This window comes from Xiphophorus couchianus, chromosome 18, assembly GCF_001444195.1.
Source record: "Xiphophorus couchianus chromosome 18, X_couchianus-1.0, whole genome shotgun sequence".
Taxonomy (NCBI): domain Eukaryota; kingdom Metazoa; phylum Chordata; class Actinopteri; order Cyprinodontiformes; family Poeciliidae; genus Xiphophorus; species Xiphophorus couchianus.
This window is the reverse complement of record NC_040245.1, coordinates 16,434,270-16,460,871: the sequence shown is the minus strand read 5'-3', so window position 1 is coordinate 16,460,871 and position 26,602 is coordinate 16,434,270. Positions and strand designations below refer to the sequence as shown.

Below are 26,602 nucleotides of genomic sequence, written 5' to 3'. Positions count from 1 at the left end.
TGAGTAGTCAGTGGTCAATGCAACCTCAGTACACATGACCACAAAGAAATTTCCCCTGGAGGTTTGATTTAGTAGCAAGTCAGAGTGGGACCAACACCAATAGCAGATTCCTCACATATTGAAAGAACCACAAAACCTTCTGCCGAACTCATCTATCGTTCTCCACAATAACCTTTCTTCATGAAACAAGTTGCAGAACTCTAACTGACAATTAATGCTTATTTTTTAAAAGATATATTTGATTGTCAGGCTGCACGGTGGTAGCACTTTTCCCTTGAAACAAAAAGGTCCTAGAATGGAAATCACAGCTTGATGTCTTTCTGCAGTGAGAGTTCATGTTCTCTCAGTGGATGTGTTTTCTCTGGGTACTCTGGATTTCTCCCAAATAAGGTGATAGCTTATTTGGGAGGAACTGCCTAACTGCTTATCTTAAACTGTCCTTAGTCTATGCTTTGACTGTGCAACACCCTCATTCATAAATATGTCTGGTTTTGTGGACTTTGCCAGTATTCATGTTGTTGATCCTGCATCTATATTTAGACAGCCCAGGTGATCCAGGGACTGTGGTGACTTCTATATGGGTCAACTTTTAAGGTCGCTCATCATGCACACCACCTAACAGTAACATCTCAGATGACTTGTGAGGTTCTGCTTTTAGCTGGAACCCAAATTGGCTGAAACGTCTTTATAATTAAAATAGCATTTCACAAACACGTTAGTGAAATTTTAAGTCTAAGTTTAGACACTGCAAATGTACGGAGCCCCTAAGGGGACATGGAGAGGAAAAAAAAAAGGAAAGAAATCCCGACTTATTATCTCGAATGTAATAAAGTGGATTAATACAAATTTTGAAACAAATGTGTTAAGTTACATAACTGTACATGAAATTCTACTTTAGGCTATTTTTACAACAAACAAACTCTCTATTGATTTTTTTAAGCAACCACCTAGGGCTGTATTGCATCATGCACACTTACTATTCATTCCATAATAAGTGATTTTGTGTTTTTTCTCTCTCTCTTTTACAGTTTATGACAGGGCTACTCAATTATATGTGAAGATGGGACAGATATTTTTACCAAGAAATTTTACTGGACCAGACAGTGTCTTTGACCTGTCTTTGTAAAAGTTAACAAAAACAGATTACTGTATTATAACAAGTTCTGTTTATTATTTTGTCTAATTTTTAATTTGGTCAATTGTTACACCTATTCTAAGAAGTATATTGTACACTATAAATACAGCCATGGATATTTTTTGCAAGGCAATGTATTTCATATTATGTACATTTAACCAAGGATCTTTTAATCTGTTGATTATATTGACTGTAGCTGATGCTGGATGGGGAAAGCCTTCTACCTCAGCTGTAGGTACTAATAAATGGATATATGGGAACTGTTATAGCATAAAAGCATAAAACAAAGAACAGTTTCTTTAAATATAAGAAATGCTGGTTTGTGGTAAGGTATGGTTTCTTTTGAACGTGTAGAGCAAAGTACTTTAGCCAACACAGAGATGCAAAAAGTAAAGTGTTTTTTTCTCTCCCAGAACCTCATTAAAGCTCCAGCTTTCTCTGTGGTTTCTTCAGAATTCACAGTTTCCTTCATACTCCTCCCTTGACATTACTCTCACTATAAAATAGAGGTCGTGCCTGCTATTTGGTTGCCTCTCACATCAAGAGAGGTAAAGTTACCATCAGATCTAATGGACATAGAGATTATTCTCTACTGTCCCAAATGGCTGTCCAAAAAAATCATGACAGTCTGAATTGGCAATTTGGAGTGGGTTGTGAGAAAAGATTCTTTGGATGATGTGAGTTTAAGTGTTAGTCAAAACCTCAAAAAGAGGCTATTATTTTAAGAAGTTCAATTTATTGATTTTAGAATCGCAGTTTTCTAGCAAATATAAAATGAAAATAGCTTACATAAGAGTTTCTATCAGATGTTGCAGTTGCTTGTGTGATTTAGGGCACGTCTTCTTTCTGACCAGTGTTGTTGTCGAGCAGCTTCTAGCCTTAGGCTATCATTGCAGTTCATTCTCGCTGTTCTCTGCAACAAATTCCCAGATGCGGCAAGCCTCTGCTTCTAAAAAATTACATTCTGAGAAATTCCACATATTATTATAAACCACAAGACGTCCGTGGTGGTTCATTTACAGTTAGGCCAAGATTATTCAGCGTTCAATTAAAAATAATTTTCTGTCAATCAACAAGTATTTTTCTGGTCAGAAATGAGAGAACTATGTCCCAATTGACAGTAGGACACTTTACAAGGGGTATCATTAAAATAGGTTTTTTTATACAGCAAAATGAAAATGTCAAAAATTATACACTTCTAGATAATAAATGGCTTAATGGATTGCTATCATGCTATTATGTCATGTCAAATCAACCACCTTGTATAATTGCTGAACAAATGTTTGCTCATATTTTAACGATTTGTCTCTGGTGATGTTAGAGGACTTTCTTGCCAGCACCCTAATCTTTTAGTTATCTTCACAGCTTCTCTATAAGAGTCAAGTCAGGATTCTGGCTTGGGCCACTACTTTTATTTCAGGTTTTGTAAAGCTTTAAGCCGATGATCGAGATTTCATCTGGTTCCAAAGTATCTTTAGGATGACAAGACGAGGTATAAAAATTATATAAAACGTATTTTTTCTTCCCTTTCTGATTTTTATTAGGAGAAGAGGCTTTGTCACACTGTGAGTGAGAGAGGGGCTGCTGCAAATTAGGGCTAGCCCTGGGACTTTGGCTTGTTGTTGTTACTTTGGTTTCTAGTGTTTGATGAATCTTTGCTTTTTTTCCTGTATATTTCTGTAAATTCCGATTCTCTAAATGTATGTGTTTAGTCCGGTTCTGTTTAGTAGCTCTTATTCTGTTGGAGTATCTTCCTTCACTAACATCCACACTAAAGAGTGTTGTCAGACTTCGAATTGCTCATGGTTCATTCTGGACAACAAGCAGAAAATCAGTTGCTTCCAATCGAATGTGATAGTTGCGAAAACGTACATAAAAATCTATAGATGGAAAAATATGTGTCATAAATCGAATGGTGTTATTTATAACTTCATATTCAAGGACTAATCAGACCTAGGAGTCTGACATTAGAATCTCTCCTGCTATGAATTTATTCCACGCTGGATCCCATCACAGCCTCTTGTTTCTACACATGCGCGGGTTTCATCTGGCGCGCGTCCTTGCCTGCGTCGTGCAGCTCATTAGGTTTCATCGACGCGGAGCTGCTGCACTTTCACTCTGCGGACAGACGCGCAGGACGGGCAGTGTGTTGCTACTGCTACTGCTTCTGACACCACGGCTCTAAAATCAGCCCCGTTTTCCTTCCAATCGCGCTGGAACAGTCTGGCATTCCTTCAGTGCTCCACCGGAGGATGCGCATCTGGATCAGAGAGAGTGCTGAGGTTCTCCCCGTCTTTCATCCCGCGCAGAGGAAGTTATACCATCGGTTGAGCGCAAGCACTTGGGGTATTTTTTGGAGAAAATGGCAGGCGCAAAGTGCCTTCTGAAAACACCGAGGTAAGGCACTTCCTCTTATCCCGCATTATATTAAATGACCATCTAATTTGCCAAGTAAAATAATTAAGCTTAATTGTGATTTTAGTGTTATGTCTGTGTCACAACTTTACTGTTTTTATGTATTTTTCTTATGATTCACTACGGGCCATTTAGATGCTTTTATTAAAGTGGAAAATAAAGTTTGCCATCTTATGTAGGACGTCACATTGGATGTAGCGAAAGAGAAGTGACCATGAGGCACAACTAAAGTGCTGTCATAAGCTACCTGTCAGCTGAACTGAGAGAACGAGATCTGTGGCAATAGTCACGTTTTCTCATTTGCAAATACAAAGTGATGCAGATTAAAACTGAAATAATGCAGTCATTCTTTTCTTTATTTTATTTTTATATATGTATATATATGTTTGTTTGTTTTTTTGCTAAATATTGTGTCCAGCACCAAAAGTTCTCATTTTCTGGGATCAGGTGCCGTGCTTCTCGTTTCTTTTACATGGGATGGTGAAGAAGTGAGCTCAGAAAATTTCACCAGCGGACTAGGCCTTCAGAAACAGACATGTCAGGAGTTAATTGTGTCCTCTGTCTGAATGGTAGCTGGAGCCCATGGAGCAGAAGAGTGCATCGAGCTGTCACTCTTCACGGTGTCATGATGGAGAGGTTGGTTTTTAAGCGCAAAGACTGGAGAGGAGATCGAGCGGGACTAATATACTCCACTGATCTTCAGTTGTCAGCTAAAAATGACATATTCATGAGCTTCGTGAAGACCAGTTTAGGATTTTTAGCTATAGCACACACATGATTTATTTATTTAATTGTTTATTTGCTCTGCATTACTGTATTTCTACGAGCATCCGGGAAATTCACTGCCACTGTTTGGATGGTTGTTTAGATGTGCCTTTTGCAGATCCAGAAGACTATTTAAAGCACATGAAATGCATTTATTGAAAGTATATATATGTGATTTACTGTCTAAAGGGTAGAACCGTTTACTTTGGCTCACATATACAGCATCCATATTGACAAACTGCAAGCAGATACAGTATATGATCCATGGGGGCTTCCAAAGGAAGATGCTTTTTGATTTTCTTTGAAATAAGTCAATTATATAAAAAGAAAAACAGATGTTCCTGCTTAAATATGCATGCACAACCTCTTCATTTTCTAAACTGATCCTCATTAATGCTGTTGCAGATAAGCTCTGAGTTGGCTTATCTCAGTAAAAGCATGAACAGAGGATAATGACGCCTCCCTTTGAGTTTTCACTTGTATTTGCTTTCAATCACAGGAACCTTGTCTTTTATGTAGTTGAGTAATATTGGGAGATTTTTACCACATGAAGTTGATATGTCAGGGGTGTTCTCATTGAGGCCCAGAGGCCATTTGTGGCTCTTGAAATGATTTTGATCAGCCCCTTGACTAAAAGTCAAGAATGGTAAAAATTTGGCCAGCAAACCAGAAATCAACTGATGACCCCCAAAAAAATTTTAATTGTGTTTTTCTTTTAATAAGGCAGCAGTCCAACGTGTTTTTAATGCATTGGATCTTTAAGGATTTATTGATTTCATAAAAATGTTGCTTATTACCAAGCAGGTAAAACACAAAAAGATGAAAAATCAGAATAAACACATTTTTGCATTTTTAATTTAATGAATTTTGTTTATATTTGCTAGTTTTTGCCCCAGGGGTGAAAGATTTGGACACCACTGTCATATGTCGTTTCCTTGTATTTTTATGTTTCGCAATACTGATCAAACAAACTGTTAAACTTTAAACAATGAAGCCGGTTTAATAATTTGCATTCTTTTGCATAGAGTTTAGTTAATATTTATGACATAATTTATTTAGGTTTAATAGCTAATTCACTTTAATAGCTGAATAGGTTATATAGTTGAAATGTTCAAATTGATCCTCAGAACCTTCAAACATTAAGCATCGTGTCTTCTCATGTATGCTTTCATCAGAAGAGCTGCTAAATCTGCACACTGACTCCTGAGAATTAGGAGACTGGTGTGGGTACAATGGACCTCAGAAAAAAAACTACTAAAAAAAGACAAGTTTTGCTGCAAAATATGCAACTCAAAAGCCAATATCTAGTTAAGAATAGTGATTTTTCTGGGTGTGATATATATGTTTATTCATATTACAGCTCATAGCTATATCAGCCTTCCAGTTAATTACATTCAAAACATCTGTGTTGAATTTGCCACCACAACACTATATTTGCCAGGGTTGGACTGGCTGGGTGGGCGTACCTGGCATTGCCCTATCACCAGGTGCCAGGTGGGCTGATGCACATTAATGGGCTCGGGGCTGTCATTATTTCACACAAAAAAAGTGTACTGTAAATAACTAGTAAATTGCAATGGTCCATTGATAAATTTTCTTAAAGGAAATTGGGCTAATCCAATGAAATCTTTAGGCCCTTCCTTCTCCTTTGACCAAAGTGATCAGATTTTGTCATTTGAGCAGATCGGAATTGGAGGGAAATGAGTGACAATAGACAAGTAACACAATTGCAAGGTGAGAAATAAAGAGCATGCAAGTAGACAGAAAAATGTGTCAAAATAATCAATATGTTTGCTGTTGGCATCACAACTTCGACTGCACGGCATGATCTGGGGGATTCTTTGTTATCGGAGGAGAGAGACGTTACCTAGGTACAGATTGCAAAAGAGATTGTATTAGATAGTGTGAGCCTGGTAAGCAGTAGCTGAAATGCTCATGTAGAGGGACAGATCATGTAAGGAAGAGGGCTGGTGTGTGTGAGAGTGAAGGGAGGGGGGGATTAACACACAATCAGAAAGACACTGGAATGACACAGAAATGATAATGGCTCATACAACGAGATGTTTTAGGATAAGTGCCATCTGACACTTATCCTTTTCATACTCAAAACACGCATAATAATGCTAGCCTGTAAAGTTATGTATGTGAGAAAGAGAAAGAGAGAAATGCCATCATAGAATTTGTTTTCAAATAATGCTATGAGTAGATTTGGTGTCCAACTTAGTGTTATTTTAAGCTGCCACAAAGTTATAGTTTGCAGTTGTTACAATTACAATTATCTTGTAATATCAGTTAAACATTGCTTTGTTGGTATGGGTGATTCATTATTGAGAACCAGATAAATAACACTGGTGAAATACTCTGTTTTCAGATTTTAAGGCGCGACTTTGATGAGCTTTTTTTTTTTGCCTCCTCGATATACTCCCTGACTATGGGTATGATGGTGTATTTTTATAAACAGCATATTTCATAAAACACTGAAAAGACATCTCTAGTAGTGTTTTGTTGACATCCGCTTTCACTTCAAGATGGAAATTGTGACACTGTGGCCATCTTTCCCAAGATGAAATTCTCTGAGGAGTGAAAGAGCGTGTTGGTTTTTTAACATGGTTACTCTCTTCACCGCAGGCTGCTGTGCTTTGCTTTATTTTAACTGGCCAAGAATGCTAGGACCATTTTTTTGGTTGCAGTGCAACCCTGGTATTTGAATATTTGAATATTTATCTTTTATTGAACATTAAATTTACAAGCTAAGTTCAGTTTTATAGCCTACAATCTCATTTTAGATTTTATGAGTTGGAGACTCTGTCAACCCTCTTCAAAAACATAACTGCAGTTCATTGTGGCCTGAGGGTGGCTTTACCCAGACCTGTACTGAAGCAACGCATATGGACTAGGCACATGTATTACACATGGCATCTCATGAATTATAAATCTTAAAATGCTTTTGACATACTAAGAATATAAGTGGTTGCTCAATAAATTAACAAAGAAGTGTGTTCAGTACATTTTACTGAATTAACTATGAAATTCCAAGTCATTTTTAATTGTCATAGTTTTCTACATGACTGTGTGACATATTTATTATGGCTGAACAAAGGAAATTCAGGAAAACACGTAACGACAATACTGCTGGTGAATAATACAGTTGATATATTAAATAGAATTTGTCCTATTTTTCCTGTCTTTTTTCTTTCCTTTTGTCATAGTGTCAACACTATGCTTTCTGTGCTGTAGCATCTCGCACACTAAATATACACAACCAGTGTGGGCATTGAAAGCAGTGAAAGTCAATGTAACAGGCCCCATATTGTATTTCTATGGAAAATTTGGTTATATTGCCTTATATAGACATTTCCCCATTTATTCTATTCTATTCTATCAAGTATTGCATGTTTGGTGGAAAATCTTACTGTACGTTTTTTGTTATTATGACTTTATTACAGGTGAGCTCTCAACTCTAAGCAGTCTTTTTTTATTGCTACATTGCAAAGATAAGTGAAATTTGGCATCATATCAGCATGAGATGTTGAAATGGTTATCCTGACTTGCAATAGATACTTAGTTGTTTTAGCGGCAGAGGCTGCAGCTTCTAAACATGAGCAAATGAAACGTGATGGGCTGCTCTAGTCAGAGCAGGGACTGCCATGCATCACTGACTCGAGATTTTCGAAGCGAGATTTTTGAGCACCTGGTGGAAATGTGCTCTGACAAAGTCGATTCTGTGCCCTTTTGTCTTTTGCTTTCTAGTAACTTCCAGTCGTCTGCCATGTTTGAAGGATCCGAGTCTGGTGAGGTGGATGGAGGCAGGACAGAAAGCACGATTGCTTCATCCATCAGCGCCTGCAAGAAGGTGAGAACAGAGAACTCTGTCTCCTGAACTTGGATCAGGACAAGTCCCAGACTCTCTGTCTGCTCTTCAACATCTTTGTTTTCTCACCTCTGGGTCGAATTTGTCTTTCCATTGAGTTGTGTTTGTGTGCATCAAGCTGTGCAAGAGATATTAATTTCCTCCCCTTGGGTGTCAGTGACGCCCCGAGGTTGTGCAATAAGAGTAACAGTCAGGTCCTCACCTCCCTCCAGGAGATTTATCATCACCCAGTGGAAGAGAGTGAGACAGTAAGGGAAACGGCTCAGATAAGTGAGCAGAGATGCTCCTGGATTGAATTTCCTTTTAAGTTGTCTGTAGGTCTACTGTTAATGTGCCTGACCCTGCCCTGTGTGGACTACTGAGTGTTCCTAATTAGCCCCCTGCCCTTGATCACAACTGTCTTCCACTCGATGGTGCTGTAGAGACAAAAAGCTATTTCTTTGATGTAATTGGGCCTCGGGCTCCAGCACCAACAGCCTTAAGTATTATCCCTCCCAGAGAGATCAGCTAAGCAAATACGTCACGATTACCTGGCTGAAGGCCTAAACAGATGGGGCAAGCATGAGGGGGCATGAGATGTCACTAAAAATACACATGGAGAATGAGCAGTGCACATGTAGGTGTCATATGTCAAAGTAATTGCACAGGTTTCATATTTTAAGGATAATTTTACCTGCTGCAATGTGCTTTTGCATTGTATGCAGTGGAAGAGTTTCTGCTGACAAACTCGGTCTTTCTTGTGATCACCCCTCATCACTGTAATATGGAGCAAGTTCATTTATTTTCAGTATATTAAAGAACTTGTCGTGCTGACAGCCTGACAGGTATACGGTACGGTGTGTGAGAAGGAGAAGAACAAAAGCAGCTGTCTACCTGCAGGTTTTAAGAACATTTTCCGTCAGTAACTACTGTGTGTTTGCTTTTATCTGACAAATTACGAGTCCTACGATGCAGATTAGACATCCTAGGTTGATTTTATGACTCATTTAATTGATTTTAGCTAGTTACATTTTTAAGGACTATTAATAATAAACTAGTTTTTACTGCCCTAGTGAATTTTTATTTCAGCAGGGCAAAAATCTGTTAACAATTAAATGTTTATTGCAAAGTAAAGCAATTGTTTCCAAAAAGCAACTTATTTCAAGTTGCAGAAAAATAATTGGAAGTTATTTTTCTATAAATATTGTGTAACATTCTGTAACATTGGTATCTATAGGTAAATAAAATATTAGATATTAAAATTTTATTGTAAGGTCGTTTCAACATTAATAAAAGATGTTAAAAACTGATTTCAAGGGAAAAATATTAAATTCATATTAAATAGTTTTATTATTTTTACTTTATTGTAACTGTTCAGAAACCTTGCTGTATTGGCAGGAAAGGTAACATTGTGTGTGATTAGCACATTTAGCATTAATACCATAGTATGTGTATTATCTGAAGAGTTAGTAGAGCCCTAATTTACCTAATATTGTAAAGAACTCAATATATCCTCAGAGCAGACAGAAATGAACACTTTAATAGCACAAAAATGACCAACCTTGCTGTAAATGTTCAGCTTCCTGTTGTCTGCTCAGGTCTAACTCCTCAGTCTGGTTACCTGAATGAAACGTATACATTCTTCCTACAATAATACAGATTTCTTACTCCATTTGTGCTTCCTTTAAAATCATTTTAAACAACTCACTTATATAAGAAATAGCCTAACTGTAAACAATTTTTACATCAAAGTAGGTGTTATCAACATGATTTGTCAGGACTGGGTATGTTGTGGTTAAAGATTAAATGAAGATTGTATTTTTAATTTGCAACCGAGCGATCAGAGCTGGTTAAGCATAAAATCATTTTATTTTCATTGGCAGAGGATTTCTTGGCGCAAGTATAATAAATATTTAAAACATACTGAACTTCATGAACTCACGTTTTAAAAGAAGGAGACTGGTGGATTAAATTAACAAAAAGATGGATCAAAGTCTGTCCTTACCATTTGTTTTGTTTTGTGTTGTGTTGTGTTGTGTTTGTGTGCTGCTGACCCATGTTTATGTCCTGCAGGTTCTGTGCAGCAACAGTGTCCTGGACTCATCCGAATACTGGCTGAAGAACGAAAAGACTCTGTGCAGACTGAGCTTGCTGGATGATGATGCAGATAGCAGCTGTACCCTGGTGAGTAGCATACTGCGATCGAAGAAGCATGCACATCGTTTTGGCAACACAGCCGGGCCGCGTCATTTCTACTTGTCTTTAAACTGTGGGAGGTACGCTGGTGGCCATAAAGGATGGCAAGGAAACAGTTTGAAATTCCTGGCAAAAACAATACTGACGTCTGATGACATGTAAAAACTCTGCTCTGCATGCTGTCACTAAATGGCATCTGGACATGAAGATGGTTAAAGAAAAATAATGGTTCTTACAGCAGGTCGCTGGTGGTTCCTTGCTGCTAATTAGCTGAAAGCTTTGGCTCATGAGATTTAATGTGGTTGAAACCTCATTCTGCTGACAGAGCAGATGACCACTGCAATGGCTGCAATTGCACAACTTTTATTACCCTTTAAGATTTAGCTTTCTTTGGGAAATGTCTAACTGAGGACATTCCCATTTCTCTTATTTTTTACTATTCTCGTTCTTGGCTCTTCTGAACTCAAACAGAAATGTAATAAACAGTTCTATGTTTGTAACATTCTGCATATTTGCCTTTCAGAAGACATAATGACATAGGAAACTAACATTTTGGAATGAGCTCTATGCATTTGACACTTGTAGTATGCTTGATTTCATCACTTGAGCCAATCTGTCACAGATCTTTGGTTTGTGGCCTAACATCTATGGGTTTATTGTGAAAAGTATTTATCTCTCAAAGTGAGTATCATACTCCATTCACAGAATGGATATGGGCATGTGCCGACACTGAGAAGTATGCAGACACCTTTATAATGTTAATATGACTGTTTTACATTTAAGATACAGGTAAAGTGGTTGTTTTTTAAATGGGGTCTGGGACATGGTTATCAGCAGTCAGTATCTTATTGGTAGCAGTAAAACCAATCTTTTTAAAATTAACCTGTGTAAAAATTATACAATACAAATAAACTTGAATTGCTTTGTTTAGGAGTCTAGCCAATTCTACATCTTATTTCAGAGCAGATTTCAGCCATCTAAAATAACTTCAGCCATAGCTATCAATGTGAATACAATTCCATGGATTTCTGTATACTCCTTTGCAGTGCTATATGGACTGAGTAATAATTGGCAACAGACTGCAGGCCATATTTCTAATTGATGGCTCCCCATAGTAAGAGCCTTAGGCATCTACATAAACAACTGAATTGCACAAAAGTGAATCAGTGTAAAAGTTTCTGACACCATCTTAGCTTAAAATGTTTTGAGACTTCTAAGGTTAAGATTTTAAGAGGCTATTTCTTCCAAGATAATTGTTCTCAAACGTTATGCTTAATTGGTCCATTAAACATAAGCTGAGATCTTTCTGGCTGCTGGCTGCTGTAGTACTAATTTTTGTTTAAATGATACCTATTTCACACTGATACAGCTCAAAAAACCGAGCAATTCCTGTAAAGTAAAGCTGTTTACACTGAAAAGCTTTTATATTGTTATTAAAACTACAGGTTAGAATAGAGATCCTCAAATCCACTGTTCAAGATCTGCTGTCCTGCAACTTTTAGATGTATTCCTGGTCTAAAACACCTGAAACAAATGACTGGATCCCTACTCAGGGTGCAGTAAATTGCTGTCGTTCTGCTAATTACCTAATTATTTGACTCAGGTGTGTTGAAGCATCTAAATGCTGCAGGACCTCAGTCCTCTAGGTCTGAATTGTAGAGCATTGTATCACTGACTCTGTGTTCAGTTTTAATGTTTCCTAGTAATCAGTCATTTTAAGCCACATTTGCCATCTATTGGATCTTTGGACAAATTTTGCATAAATAATTATGAAGTAATGTAAATGTTACTTCCAAATGTTCGAGGTTTGCTACTCTGCTTGCGGCTATAGGCTCATTTCTGCATCCATTAACAATTTAGTTTTTAATCAGTGTTTGTAGTTTGCAGCCATTTGCAAAATCTTCATCCATCCCTGTGGCTTAGTTTCACATTTCTTTTGCATGTTTAGACTTTGTACTTAAGAACTGCTGTTAGTTTTAAGGAGATACATGCAGACCCAGCTCTCGCCTCATCTTGATGTGTCATCTTTAATAACTTATTTTAATTGGCAAGTTAAGCATTAAAAACACTCAGGATTCCCTCACTGTTGAAGTACCACTATTTACAAGTTTGACAGTTTTATAAAATGTGAAACTGTTTCATATAAACAGATTAACTGGTTGTGTTTTTGCTGCATAAAATTCTTCATGGGTTTTCAGTTTAGAGTAGCTTCTTTACATTATTTGTTTTCTCAACTGATTTTAAGAATAACATATTCACCTTTCATCGTAGTGATGACCTAATTTAAAGTCTGGATTTCAGTCCCATGAAGGTAAAATTGAGCTGAAATGTGATCTGATCTTTTACAATATTTAAACAGACAGAGCAAACATTTTGGTTGGTCTATATAAACATACAGGAAAGAATTAATGAAGTTAATTCTTTATTTATAGTCACATTTAGAGTTTGTTGTCAAACACAATCTTATTTCATCTTATTCAGATACTGTTTTTACTAAAATATTGGTTTTGTACACAGCTATCTTTTATTAGCATTTTTATTGGGCTACATTATTTGTACTCTGCCTATAATGCACTTTGCTAAAATGTTCATTTTTAAATTGAGTTAATAAAGACAAAATGTGTCAAATGAAAAAAACTACTCTACTTCTAAATGTATATAAAAAAAAATTATAAGGATGGTAATCATGTTTTTGCTTTGTTTTGACAAGAAGCACTTATGGCTAAATTCATATCCGTTGTACCCATTTTTACTGTCTTTTTTTTCTTAGTTAATTCTTGCTTTCTGCTCAGCCTCTGTTTTTTGTTTTTGCTAAACAGCATACCTTCATTGTGTCAGTGATTATTCTCCCCCTGTGGATAAACCTGCCAGTTTTTATTTGTTCCCTGCCAGATCATTGACATTGCTAGTTATTGTATTGTATCCAGCCGAGCTTTGTCTCTGTATTCTTCAGTTCTGAATTCCTGCTCGGAAGCTCCTGCCAGGTAGCGCCTTTAGCTTAGTTTTAGTTCAATGAAAAGTTTTTTTTTTTCATCCTCCAGCCTGCCAACCTGCACTTGGGTTCTTGCACACAATCTTAACAAAGACATGTTTAGAAAAAAGGGCGCAGTGAAAACATTTTCAGCATTGCTTTGCAGCCTCATGTAGCTTACAGCATCTGGTTTGACTTTAAACTCTGCAATGAAATAAAAACTTCTTAAGGGTTTAACACGTCTTTGTGGGTTAGTCTGAACTTTTGGGATTAAAATAAGTTTTGGAAAAGCAGATTTAAATCATTTTAGATTAATACAAAGTGAGTTAAAATGTTTTGGGTTTTTTTATAAAATCTCTCAACATTTTGGACTTGGGGAATTTTTATCTTTTGAGTCAATTTTACAACTTAGAGAAAATAATGCAGGATCCATGAAAAGAGATTTTATATAGAAGAATATTGCGAATTATTATGAAAATATATTTTGTGACACATCATACCTTTATGTTGGGGTTGGTAGGACCAACAATATTTTCAAAGATATTTGTGAAGCACCTTCACTAACTTATAAGTTAGTTTTAACTTTGAACTAAAAGGATTAACCATTATGTTTACACACAACAGAAAACTTTTTATCCAAACAAAACAATATATGATACATTTTTAAGTAATTGTTTTAAAAAAAAAATTCTGCCAAATTTATCTTTTCACAGGAGTAGAAAACAAATCTTAGAGCGAGGGCATCAGTATTCACCCTAAAGAAACTTTTTGAAACTCAACTTTGATCTCCTTGAGTTTCTCATTTGCACTTTCATTTAAAAATTGAGGAACATCTTTTTGAACTGCATGGACTTTGTGCTCTTGACTAAATGTCAAGAGAAAAGAAATCTTCTTGATTTTCACTTGACTTTATGTGTGCGTGTTTGTGATTAAAGTCTGAGTAGTCCTATATCTGAATGACAATTTCTATCTCAGTCATGAGGGTTTGACTGACTGACTAAAGGATTAAAGTGTGGGTTAAGTTGTGTCTTTAAGGTGGTTACCTACTTCTAAGTGATGCCTACACAGTATGTGGTAATCTGTTTCTCATTATGTTAGAATCCTAATCCTATCCATACCAGCAGTTTAGGTTCATGATCATAATCAACAGTTTTTTTCCGTGAAAGTTTCATACAGAGAAACTTTCACATGTGCTATCAGACTTTAAGGCAGTACTTGACAATAACATGTTTGTGGACTCATTATGATTTGAGATCCTGAGCTGCCATCAGCATGGATAAATGGTTGCTTTGAATAAATCTATGATCCAATGGGGCTAATTGGAGTGACACATAGTTCTATAAAACGTTGATCAGATGACAGATGGATGTAACCTGATCACAGAAGGAAGAAAAAAAAACACATCAAATGTCTAATTTTTGCATTCAGGGAAAAGTATACATTTGACTCCAGGTAAATGTGGTCATAGTTAAATGTTTTAATCAACTTCTGCTTTGACTAGGCCATTAATGGGAACATGGATGCATTATGCATTTTGATTAATTGTGATGAAGGCAACAAAGGCTTTTGGTTAAACTCTATCACCTCATACATCCTTCATGTGTTAAGGCAGCACACCATTTGTTAAGGCAGCACACCATTCAGACAAAGGAAAGCAACAAAATGTGACGTTGACAATGACCTCTATCCATTTACTCAAATGTTTTCTACTACATGGAAATCATTCCGCTGATGATGAGTTGTTTGTCTTTTCTGATCTGGTTCTTCTGTGCTAAAACACAAGCAAAGTAATGTCATAATAAAAAGAGTAAACAACTTTTATGCTGTTAACCACAAACTGAAGCATCACTTTTAATGTGCCGTGGGCTGAAACGGTCCACATTGTTCAGGAATAAATAAATGCCAATACATCACAAAAGTGTTTTGACATTTTTCCAATACTCCCTAAAAGATGCATCAAGTGTTTTATAAATTGTCACCAAGGTAACAGAAATAGCAGTAGTTTAACTAAGAACACCAATTTCGCACTCTCATGTCGCACTTTGAAAGTGTGAGCAGCTGCATGTTGAATTGAGTGGTGCCAAAACCCCCAGACACAAGCTTTGGTCTCAAAAGGCTCTGCTTCTGCTGAAAATCATCTCAGAATTACTTTATGTTGTAGAAAGGCACAAGTTGTTTGTATGTAAAGTTTAGGTGTGTGAAATCCATACAAAATTTGGATAGCCCTTAAAATTTTGACTTTTTAGAAGGAGGATTCTCACTCAAAACACTCCAGGTATGTGATGGTCAATCCACCTTTAGGACATCTACCTGATTGCTCTACAGCTTCATGGTTTTTCTCTGTATTTTATTTGTAAAGTTCAACCACTGATAAAGATGTGTGTAAAGATCCACTAATACTAATATTAATAAGTTCTGAATTACAAAATAAAGGTTCTTAACTACTTAAATCAATAAAGCAAAAGTGCAAAAAATGCTTCAGTTATAAGTATTTCATATATTGCATCAGGTGGCGCTATTTGGGCCACTAATTATTTTGTATTAAAGCTATTTTTTTCTGATACCTGCTGTATAAATGTGCTTAAATAAAAGGTTCTAGTTTCCTAATTATTTCTAGTTTGAGACCATAAAGTCACAGCTGAAATTTTTTATTTTATTGCTTTCACTCGCCTTGACAATGGACATGTATAATTGTGTGTGTTGGTGAAACGAGTTCTTTTGAGTCGTGAGGTACTTCATGCTAATTTTTGAGAAACTCTAAAATAGCTTCATCTACCTGTCGTCTATCCACTTGGATATTGGATGTGAAAAGCCAAAAATAAAAAATAAATTAATAAATTAAAAAAAACATGTGAGCTAAATAAAAGATAAAAGCTTAACAGTTTTTGAATTTCTGTTCATCATCTACCGCTGGCTGCATCGTGTTGTCACTTTTGATCATTTGCTCATGTTTTAATGCATGAAGACACAGATAAGTGTCATATTATTGCGATAGTCACACTGAATTTCATCACACTGCTGAATGGTTTGACAAGCTGAGTGTTTTGAAAGGGAAGACAACTTTGCTTCTTTTTTATTTGTGGGGGGAAATGGTGAGAGAATGTGTCTGGATTGGATTGTTATTGATGTTTCAAATGTTTCAGACATGTAGTGGGACAAAGAGACTTTTTAAAATCATTTTTAGTAGTCAAAAAAGCTCCACAAAAATTAGGTTCCTCTTATCTAAAACGACTCGACATGCACGTAAGTCTGCAGAGTCTCTGCTGTTCTCTCCCTTTTTGCTGCCTTCCTGCTTTGATCTGTGGGTCCTGTCTGGAGGAGAACGAGTCATTCATCACTGGATTCAAACACTTCCTTCTTGGTTTGTGTTGTGCCCTGATCTGTCCTTTCACGGTCCGTGCAGAGAGAGAACAGAATAAATATGCCATCATATTGCTGGATGAGCTCTGACTTACAGCAGGAAATGACTCTAAATCAGCCAAACCTTTCAGCTTTTACCAAACTATTTCACCCTGTCATAAAAGTGTTTGGTTGCATGGTAAGCTAAAACAGATTTTCTTGCCGTCTTTGTTAATTGTATATATGATAGAAATTTGTTTGCAAATGGGAATTCTTCTGTCTTTGTTTTGGGTCGTGGTTCCTCACATTGTTAAAGGAGAATGCTGAGTTTACATTGACATTTCTGTTTGAACAACTCCATGACATGAGCTTCACCGTGTGCAAGACCAGAACAATACAGAGCTCTGTGATTGGTCAGATGTTGTGGCCGTGTTTTCTACAGAAATGCACTCGGACAGCGATGTTGATATTTTGCTTCAGCTAGTCTGCTTCCAATATGGTTTTTCTGCAATATGAATACTTTTAAGTTGTATTTAAACAGGCACCCTTCCTGCATCGAACCAAGCCAGGCAGAGCTTAATATGAGCCTCACCATGTGCTTCACCATGTGCTATCTTTATCTTCCTTTGCCTAGATAGAAGCAGAAATCATTATGAATAATTGTTTTGTATAGAAAATTGATTTAGAATCAAATTATGACTCCAGAAAGCAGAATTGTGACATAGTAAAATAGCCCTACCTCTAATTTTTTTTATCTACATATGCAAAGAAATTGGTATTTCAGCTCAAGTTTGGGTAAATCTCACTGCTTGGGCTTTTTCAGGCTGGATTGACTAGAATAACAGAAACAGTATGAGAGAGATTACAAACAGTGACTCATTGCAGATACACCATACATGTAGTTCTACTTACTTAAACAAGATTGTTCAAGGTTTATTATTTATTCAATGGGGGAAAAAAGTATTTTAATTGGGAAATTGCCTTGGGTAGAACACAGCTCTATTCTAGGCCTGTAGATAATGTGATCAAATGAAGAAAATAACTTCAATTTTATGGGACAGTAATGTTAAACCACTTTTTAAAAACCTCCTGTTCGTTATCACGCTTGTCTGAAAATAAAGTATTTTCTCTTAGGCTGATAACACGCAATAGGAGTACGATAAAGATGCATCTTGGCACGTCTTCAGATGTGTTAATGGCGCATTAAAATTTATGCATTTCAAAGAGACTAAAATGACCCGAGGCCTGTTCATGACCTGCTGTTGACTATTTTCATCAGAATCCTCGAGACTACGGTATTTTTTCCTCTCTTACATAAACATATTAACATGTTTCTGTCAAACTCCTTTCCTCACACATGTATGATCCTGTAGACATTTGTCAGCCCAGCAGAGTCACGCCTGTGCTCCCCAGAGATATTACGGCACATCTCCTATTTTCAACATTTTCCACGACACATTTGTATTATTCCTGTGGTGAGAAGAACCAGGGCGACATCAGCTACGTCGTTTTCTTCTTATCCTGGGGCTCCAAGCTGAGCAACTCTCAGTCAGCCAAATAGTGATTGTTCATGCTTGTGTGCGGGATTCAGAATTGGAGAAAGAAAACACCACTTTTTTTACTTCTGGATTTGGGAATAATACTTTTCCAAAAAATGCTCTACTTTGTTCATGAACCTAAATACTTGTCAAAAAACAGAATTTGAGTTTCCTTTCTTATTCTCCATGTTGATAACCCAGAATTTAAAAATAAGCTAAAGCCTATTATTGATCTGTTCTGTTTCTACATGCAGCTTGTGTGTTGCTTTGCTAAATTAAGATGACAGAGTCACTGAACCTTCATGTTGTTTTCTCCAAAACCTCATTTGAATAAAATTAAACTTTAAAATGAACATAATTAAAATAACCAGGGCTCAACATAAGTCAAACTTGGATATAATTTAGGTTGCTCTGTATAAATATTGTGACACCAGAGTGAGAACTAAGCAAGATTTTCTACAAAATCTCAGCATCAGAAGTTGGAATGAAAAATGAACAGAAATGTTCACAAGTCACTTTCTTCCAAGTCCAACTCAAGTCTCAAGTCCAAATCAAATGACTAAAATTCATATTTTGATATGGGATACATGCCTCAAGCACAAAATTACAGTAGATAAAGATGCCAAATTATTCTGCTTAAATCTAACTTACCACATGAACATGACCCTCATCGGCTCTCTTAATATTGAACAGACTATGTTTGGCCCAACACACGAGGATAGACATACTCTCTTGACTTAATTTTATCTTGTGGTCTACCTGTTCTGAACATAGAGATTTGTGATCTGTGTTTCCCCTTACAAAAAAATCACATGAAAATCACATGTGAAAACATGTGATTTTCATGCCTACTTTTTTAAAGTTGATCTTGCTTGTACAACATTAAACCCTGCCTGTTTTTAACTCGTCCACTGCTGCTTAGTTTTCTGCTGTTTTCAATCAGATCAGTGAGCCAGTATGTAGTAAAACTGAGGAGCTCAGTTCATGGTTTTATTGTTCAGACAGAGAGACCTTTGAACTCTGTCACTCCATTCAAAATCAGAAAACCCAAAACTAAATCTGAATGACATGACACGATCAGTCAGGCAGGAATACGTACTCCAGCTGCAGACTGCAGAATGGACCAGGGGCGTCTTTTAGGCCCGTTTTTACATATCTCTCTCTTTATATAACCATATATTATATATCCCATATAATATATGGGATATATTATATCCCATATAACCAAAGATATGGATTATCTTTGGTTATATGGGTCAGGGGTATAAAAGTGGGCAGAGAGTATCTACCCACTTTTATACCCCGGCCCAGTCTGCAGCTAAGACCTTTGGGAATTTGGTCAAGCTGAGTGCAAGAGCAAGGATTTATGTTATGAGAAAATAAGAGCAAATACTGAATCTAGGAATAAACATGATGGTAGGGGCTATTATTTTGAAGAAATTAATGAATCTTTCTAATAATAATGGCTTAATAGAAGAGATTAATGTGTCAGAGCTGAATTTATTTAGTTTTAATATTATCAACAGGTATGTGTTGCAAAGTTCAGTTAGAGAGACATGTAGTATGTGAATACCTACAACTAAGAAAAATACATTGCAAAATATTTGTAGTCCAGAATACACAAATATAAACAAAGAATTAAACTGAACATGTCAAGATCTAACAAACATAAAAAAGGAAATGATTAAAAAAAAAAACACCACCAAGAAGGAAATCTAAAACCCAAACACCCCAGGAACTTGACAATAGCTCTTTTAATTTCACTCGGGTCGCAGCTGCACACTTCTGAGCGGCGCTGTTTGTTGTCTTCTCTGGAACATTTCTCATAATTGATTCACCTGCACCTAGACCTGCAGCATTTTATTGCAGCAGCCTTGTTCAGCTGCTGGTATTTCTTTCTAGGTCTTAGAATGACACAAAATGACAAAAACACTTGTACGAAAAAGAAGAAAGGAAGTAAAAAAAAGAAAAAAAAGAGAAAAGAATAAGAAGTAAGAGCAGCAGATGTGTGTGGGAGGATCAGAGTATTAAGCAGAGAGGGGGAATGATGCTTTGATGGACAAAGGAAACTCAATGTTTGCAAAGGTCCGTTACTGTGATAACGTAAGGACACATTGTATGTAGAAGCTGTAGCACCGTCTGCAGAAGCTCTGAGTGCAGCTTAGAGATTTAAAAAACTGTCTCTATGGAAGAAAGCCCAAATAGGATTTCATGCCCAAGTAAATTGGCGCAATCAGCAGAACACATACATCATTATTCCCAAAGCTCAGCTCTGGTCTTGAAATAGATAACACAATTCCGGCGTTGGGGTGACGATGTAGAGCAGGTAGAGATCAGTGAGGGTGTCACTTCATTTACATTGGTGCAACATTTTGTCACAAGAGTGGATACTACAAGTCAGGAGAAAAACCACACTTAAATCAGCCAACACCGATGCCAATGCTAATATATTGTGCATCCCGAATACACACATACTTTCAAGTCCCTCTTACAGAGAACATCAGCCAGGCAATGTCAACATTCTTAACACCATAGTCTCATTCTTAATCTAAAAAAATAAAATATGAAAAGAATTTGTGGCATACTGACAAATTTAGACCAAACCATTATTTTGCAAGAAGAAATCATTTTGGACTCAAGGGACACTTTGTAAAATATATTTTATATGTGTGCAATGTCTTAAAGACAGTTTGGGAAATATGTTTTATTTGTAACATTTTGAAAGAAAATTAACTCCATCATTTTTTGTGTGTGGCTTTCTTTTTGCCACATAAACTAGATTTGTGGAGCTCCTCCAGAGTTACCACTGGCAGCTTCTCAGACCAATGTTCTCTGTAGATTGTACTGTAGGTTCAGCATCAGTGGCTAAAATATGTTTTGCATTTCAGTTTCAAATATATTGTGAATGCTTTTCATCACAATATTAAGTTTCTTGATGTCAACCTGCTGAACTCTGCTGTGCAGACTTCAAAGTGTTGCTAGAGTTTGTCTGCAAAATAAGAGATTGTTTGCTACTCCAGCTTTGCATCTTTTACTAGTATGTTTTTTTTTTCCACCAACGTAAAGCAAGTTAAATAATTCACCTCCCATGCAAATGAAATGGAATGATTTTAGCAAATACATTTTAAAGCATTTGAAAGTGTGTGGCAGATGTGCTATTTATGTGCTATTTTTCTCTTTATCTTTAGAAGGAAACATTTTTCATGTTACTTGAAAAAAAGCCAAATCCAGAAATGATGTTTTTGCTGATTGCAAAGTTAAAGTATTTTTTACAACCTCCAAAGCTTCTTAGTTGTTCTCCTCGGTTTCATTTTAGTAGCTTATTAGGACTTGTGGTCAGGTCAAGTTTCACTTGACTGTTTACTCTAGTGCTGAGCACATGGTAAATTTGCATGAGTCAGGGAGCTCATGGAGTCAGAAAACAAGCACATCTCCAGCATATCCTGGATCTTTGACCTGTGAGAGGTCAAATGTTTTACACAAACAATGGTTTCACATGAAACAGCAGAGAACATTCACCTTGAACAGTTGCACAAATCTATGCATGCTTTCTAAAAATCTATTTTACCTCAAACAGATAAAAATGGAATGTTTCCCAAAGCCATCAGGAGTCATCGAGGGCTTCAGTGTGTTGAGAGAAGGTGCTAAATCAGGGGTGTCAAATTCTATCCCTGGAAGGACGGAGTTCTCCACTGTAACTATTAGGTGTGTCCAACGCAACTTTTAGTTATCAGGCTGTTTGGAACCAGCTCACAGTTTTTTTATCCATGAGGGAGACATCCTGTCTACTTTTTAGATTTCCTTGTGGTAAAGCTTGTAGTCAGTGGACTACATTAGCTATCTCTATAGTTATGCTGCTAAAGGCTTGGGCTGCTGGAGGATATATTGACCACTCTTCTAGTAGTACGTTCTTCCTGCTACTCTCCAGTTTTACTTTTTCTGCTGGTGATTCACCTTTTAACTTTTCGTTCTCTCTGGGATTTTTTCTCTTCATAGAGGTTACATCTGTCCTGGTGCTCTGTTTAGCTGTGACACCTTCCTGTAGGGAGACATTGACTTAGCTACAGCTGCTATGACGTCATGCTCTTTTCCACTAGATCCGGGGTCTGCAACGCCAGTCCTTGAGAACTGTAGTCCTGCATCTCTTAGATGTGTCCAACATACCTGAATCGAATGGCTGCTCTGTATGCAGTCAGGTTTTTGAGAGTCTTGCTAATGACCTGATTATTTGACTCAGGTGTGGTGAAGCGGACACATCTAAGCCTCGAGGACTGGAGCTGGAGACCCCTGCTCTAGATGATACATCTGTTTCTGTCTTTATGTATTCAACACTGTCTCTCTCTCTTACCAGTAAAATAAGCTGTTGCTTCAACTAACTGTGTGTGCTGTCTTTCATTATTTAGACATTTTTAACTGGTTCCCAGTTTATCTGTTTGGCTGTATTTCTTTCCTGTGATGTCACAGCAAGAGCTGTTGCTATCATTAACTGTCCATATTTTCTTAAACATAGAAAGTGCTTTGTCCTCTCAAACACCCAGTGGGTTGTTGCAAATGGTTGCCCACTCTGTTGGAGGTTTCTCCCTAAAGAGAAATTCTAAAAGCTGTCCACATGCATGCTCAGCACAAAGGATTGCTGCAAAGTTAACGACATAGGGTCTGATCTACAAAGATTCAAAATAAGGAACCCTAATTGTGTGAGCAAAAAAAAAAGTTAGTTCAGCAAAAAGCTTAATAGTCCGTGAAGCTATAAGGATAAAACAAACCAAGCCAGAGAGGGGACTTTAGCTCTGTTCCCAGCTGAGTTTATTTTTGCTGTTGGACAATTTTGCTAACCGCTACACTCAGTAACTTTACTGTCCACATTCACTGTTTTTTTGTTCAGGTTGCTGAATATCATGTCCTGTTTAACTGTCTGGATAGTTTAGGAGTTCTTGTCATAGTTTGCTTCTAGGGGGATAGAAATTGCAGAGTAAATTTTCTAACTTATGAAAATTTGATTTAAAGAGGTTCAGTTATAATGCAGTTGGAATAGAAAGGCTTGAAACACCTTTGTAGTTTATTGAAGTAGCATAATTTAGCAGTGCTGCAGTTTTCTAACATTGATCTGTGGAGTCTTTTTTTTTGTCTCCTTTACTATTCTTCCCAGTGTGGGTGGTGATAAAATAAACTTGGGTTCTTATCCAGACTGGTGTGTCCCAGTTAGAGTAGTTTCAGACTTTTTAGTATTGCTCTGGCTGCAGCTGTGGGAAGAAACTATTTCCATAAAACCATTTCCTGACTGAATAAGATCAGAACAAACCTGTCTTACTCGAATGACATGTTCTACCTTTCCCATTTTAAAGTGTACTGTTGCACACTCTATTTCATCTGGGAAAAATACATTACAAATAAACCTTACTTAATTAATAACTTACTAAGATAAATTGGCTTCTCTGCCTAGTCATATTTATACCCCAAGGAAACAAGAAGTGAGGGATTTCTAATTAAAAAACCCTAGACACATTGATCAGCATAAGAAAGTATTCAAAAGTTTCACTGATTGGGGCAAAAACATAACATTAAAAATAATTTGTTATACATATTTATTTATTTAAATTTTTTTCCTCTTAAATAATAGAGACTTGAAATAAAATTGCGGTTTTCTGAAAAAATAATAATAAAAAGAATGATCTGTGAATATGTTGTACTACTGTAGTATAAGATTGATGTATGTAAAATACTTTTTACCACAACTGTCAGTAAGTGTGTGAGATGCTGTATGATGTTGCCGTTTACCCACGTCAGTTTATTGAATTCATATTTTTTTAACTTTATTTCCCGATTTTTACATTTAAGTTATCCTGGGTTTGTTTATTAACGTTCCACAGTTTACAACATAAAAGCAGAGCAGCATACACAAACACTACCTCTCCACATAACACAGTTTCTATGTTCACTTTGACTTTTGTGATTTCTAGTGTTATTATGATTGGTCATCACCCCCCTTCGCTACATCTTTATCACCAGACAAATACATTTGCCCTTCATTTGTTTTATGCCCACGCTTTATCTTTCCCAGCTGATGTCTACATGGTCAGACCTTCAGATGCGGGGTCATGCATGTGTTTATCGTCAAATGTCTTTGGAAAACCGATGGAATCAGCGTGTGTCCTCAGGTTTATGTCGCCATCAAATGCCTAGGTAGTTGTCGGCTTCCCAAATTTAGAACAGCTGCCTCTCGACTCTCACCGTCTGACGGGGTTAAATTGCTTCAACCCTTCTCAAGGTCAGAGGGATCACTCCATTTGCTTTGCCTGCATGTTGTGAGCAGGCAGCGTGTTGGCAGGCAGGAGGAGGTGTTGTCACTGCTTTCTCTTGGAGGATTTTCAGTATCAGGACATGTAAAAACTGCTGAGGTGCTTCTGAACAAACATCCTGCTTATGCGTTGTAAAAGATTTATTTAGAATGCAAGTAGAACCTTTTAAGACTGTTTGCTGTATATATGTTACATTTATTATAGCCCATGCCTTTCCCTTTGAGTAAATTGTAAAGCCAGGTGCTGGTCTTTGTTTGTAGTAAATTTTGTGAATTAATCCCAGCTGCTGTGTGTACGTCGTTGACATTTAAAGGCTATGCTGACAAAAAGGTCCTCATCGTGCTCAGCAATCTGACATGAACAATGGACAGCAAGTGCGCAAACTATTTTTTACTGCTCAGTGAGTCGATTGCTATTATTATTTTTGTGAGTAGGAGGTAACAAAATGTGTGTTTGGAAAAAGGCCAGAGGTGACACATGCACTCAGTAAAGGGCAGAGGACCAAAAAAAACAACAAAAAAAACATCTCAATGTTTTCAGGGTGAGACAGACAAGCCTTCATGGGTGTTTACCTGGGAATGACTTCTTTTATACATGACTGAGTCAATTTTCAAGAACCAGCTACCATCACATTGTCCTTGATAGTTGTGGAAAGGTTTGGATAGAGGATCCCAGTTATAGGCTGAGACATCTGAGACATTGGTTTCCTGTGATTTTTCTGAAATATAGGGATTATTTATGTTGCTTTACAGGATACATGAAAAGAGAGTCTGAATATCACCTCCATTCTAATAAATAACTCCTAACACTGCACTGATCTTTATACTCTTAGTAGGGGTGTAGTGAAATGTTGTGCACCTAGTGCACCTATTTTTAAAACCTGTTTTGACATGAGAAAAAGGTAGTTCTGGAGTCGCTCTGATGTTCTGACCAAGTTAACCAAGAAAGACTTAAGAGCTGAGAACATTTGTCAACAAAAGCTTTGAGGAAGCCTTCCACACATCAAATAAAGCATTTTGGGGTCTCAGTATAAAAAAAGACAGAGTGACAACCAAGATACAGCTGATCTCTAAGCACTGTGATCACGATGGGATAACGATGCCAACGTTGACATCCAGTTCAGGGCTTCCCATCAGGATTAGACAAAAGAGCGAGTGGGAGGACTAAAATACTTGAATTATTAAAACCTGAACTGGGACACTCTCCACTGAGCAGAGACATTGATTTAATTCGTAAAAACACAAACAAGCCCTTTTTAAACCTTTCTTGGAGTTAGTGGTACCAAAGATTGAGACAAACGGATTGATCAAACTTTGATTGGACTATTCTATGCTGATGAGAGTCTTTCTTTTTTAAAGATTTTTGTGACACTTGTGGTCTTTATTCATTGATAACTGGACAATAGAAGGCCAGAGAGAGACGTGAAAGACATGCAATTAAAAGTATAGAGCTGGGACTCAAACCTGGAACAACTGGATTGAGGATTATAGATTCTTCATTTGGTGCAGCTGTCTTTAAAACACAGATTGTGATTGTAACTTTCCACATCTATGTATGAAAACAAAATACTTAGAATTCTTGATTTTCTGAAAAGACTGAAAACCTCTTCAATTTGTTCTGTATTGTCTAGTAGAAAATTGCAACTATTGTATCAGTTATTATCAGAAAAATGTATTGTAATAAGAATTTGTTATCTTGTGATGATTTCTAATTGATGAATGATACAAACCACTAAAACTAACGGTATTTGTTTATAGGAGGTCTTGTGCATAGAAAATGTGGTTCTGTCATTTCTGTACTAAAGTACCCTCTTTGATTGTGTATTGAAAATTTTTGCTCAGGTCCCTCTTGAAAATGAGATCTAGATCTCAACGGGGTTTACCTGATTAAATAAAGGAATATATATATATATTGAGATTATGTCACTGTAGTAGCAATGTGTGCTGCTTTGTAATTGCACAAGACTGCCTTGTTTCAGTATTTACCAGACTATAAAATATTTGGGACCATATTTGGGAGACACAAACTCTGCTGGCCAGTAACATATTACTATGACCAGTTGCATAGACTTTTACTGCTGGTAATGTCCATATATTG

At 36.8% G+C, this 26,602-nt stretch overlaps 1 protein-coding gene across 3 annotated transcripts in view; it reads left to right on the top strand.

The window, feature by feature from the left end:
• sphkap (SPHK1 interactor, AKAP domain containing) overlaps window positions 1–26,602 on the top strand; it is a 107,458-nt gene that overhangs the window by 65,472 nt on the left and 15,384 nt on the right. For 2 of the 3 annotated variants that reach the window (XM_027999020.1, XM_027999022.1), the window contains exons 4-5: window positions 8,066–8,168; window positions 10,239–10,349. In XM_027999020.1, coding sequence (XP_027854821.1) covers window positions 8,066–8,168; window positions 10,239–10,349 — 214 coding nt within the window. Of the gene's footprint in view, window positions 1–3,183; window positions 3,533–8,065; window positions 8,169–10,238; window positions 10,350–26,602 lie in introns of those variants that run through there. The other variant, XM_027999021.1, reaches the window with a different exon arrangement.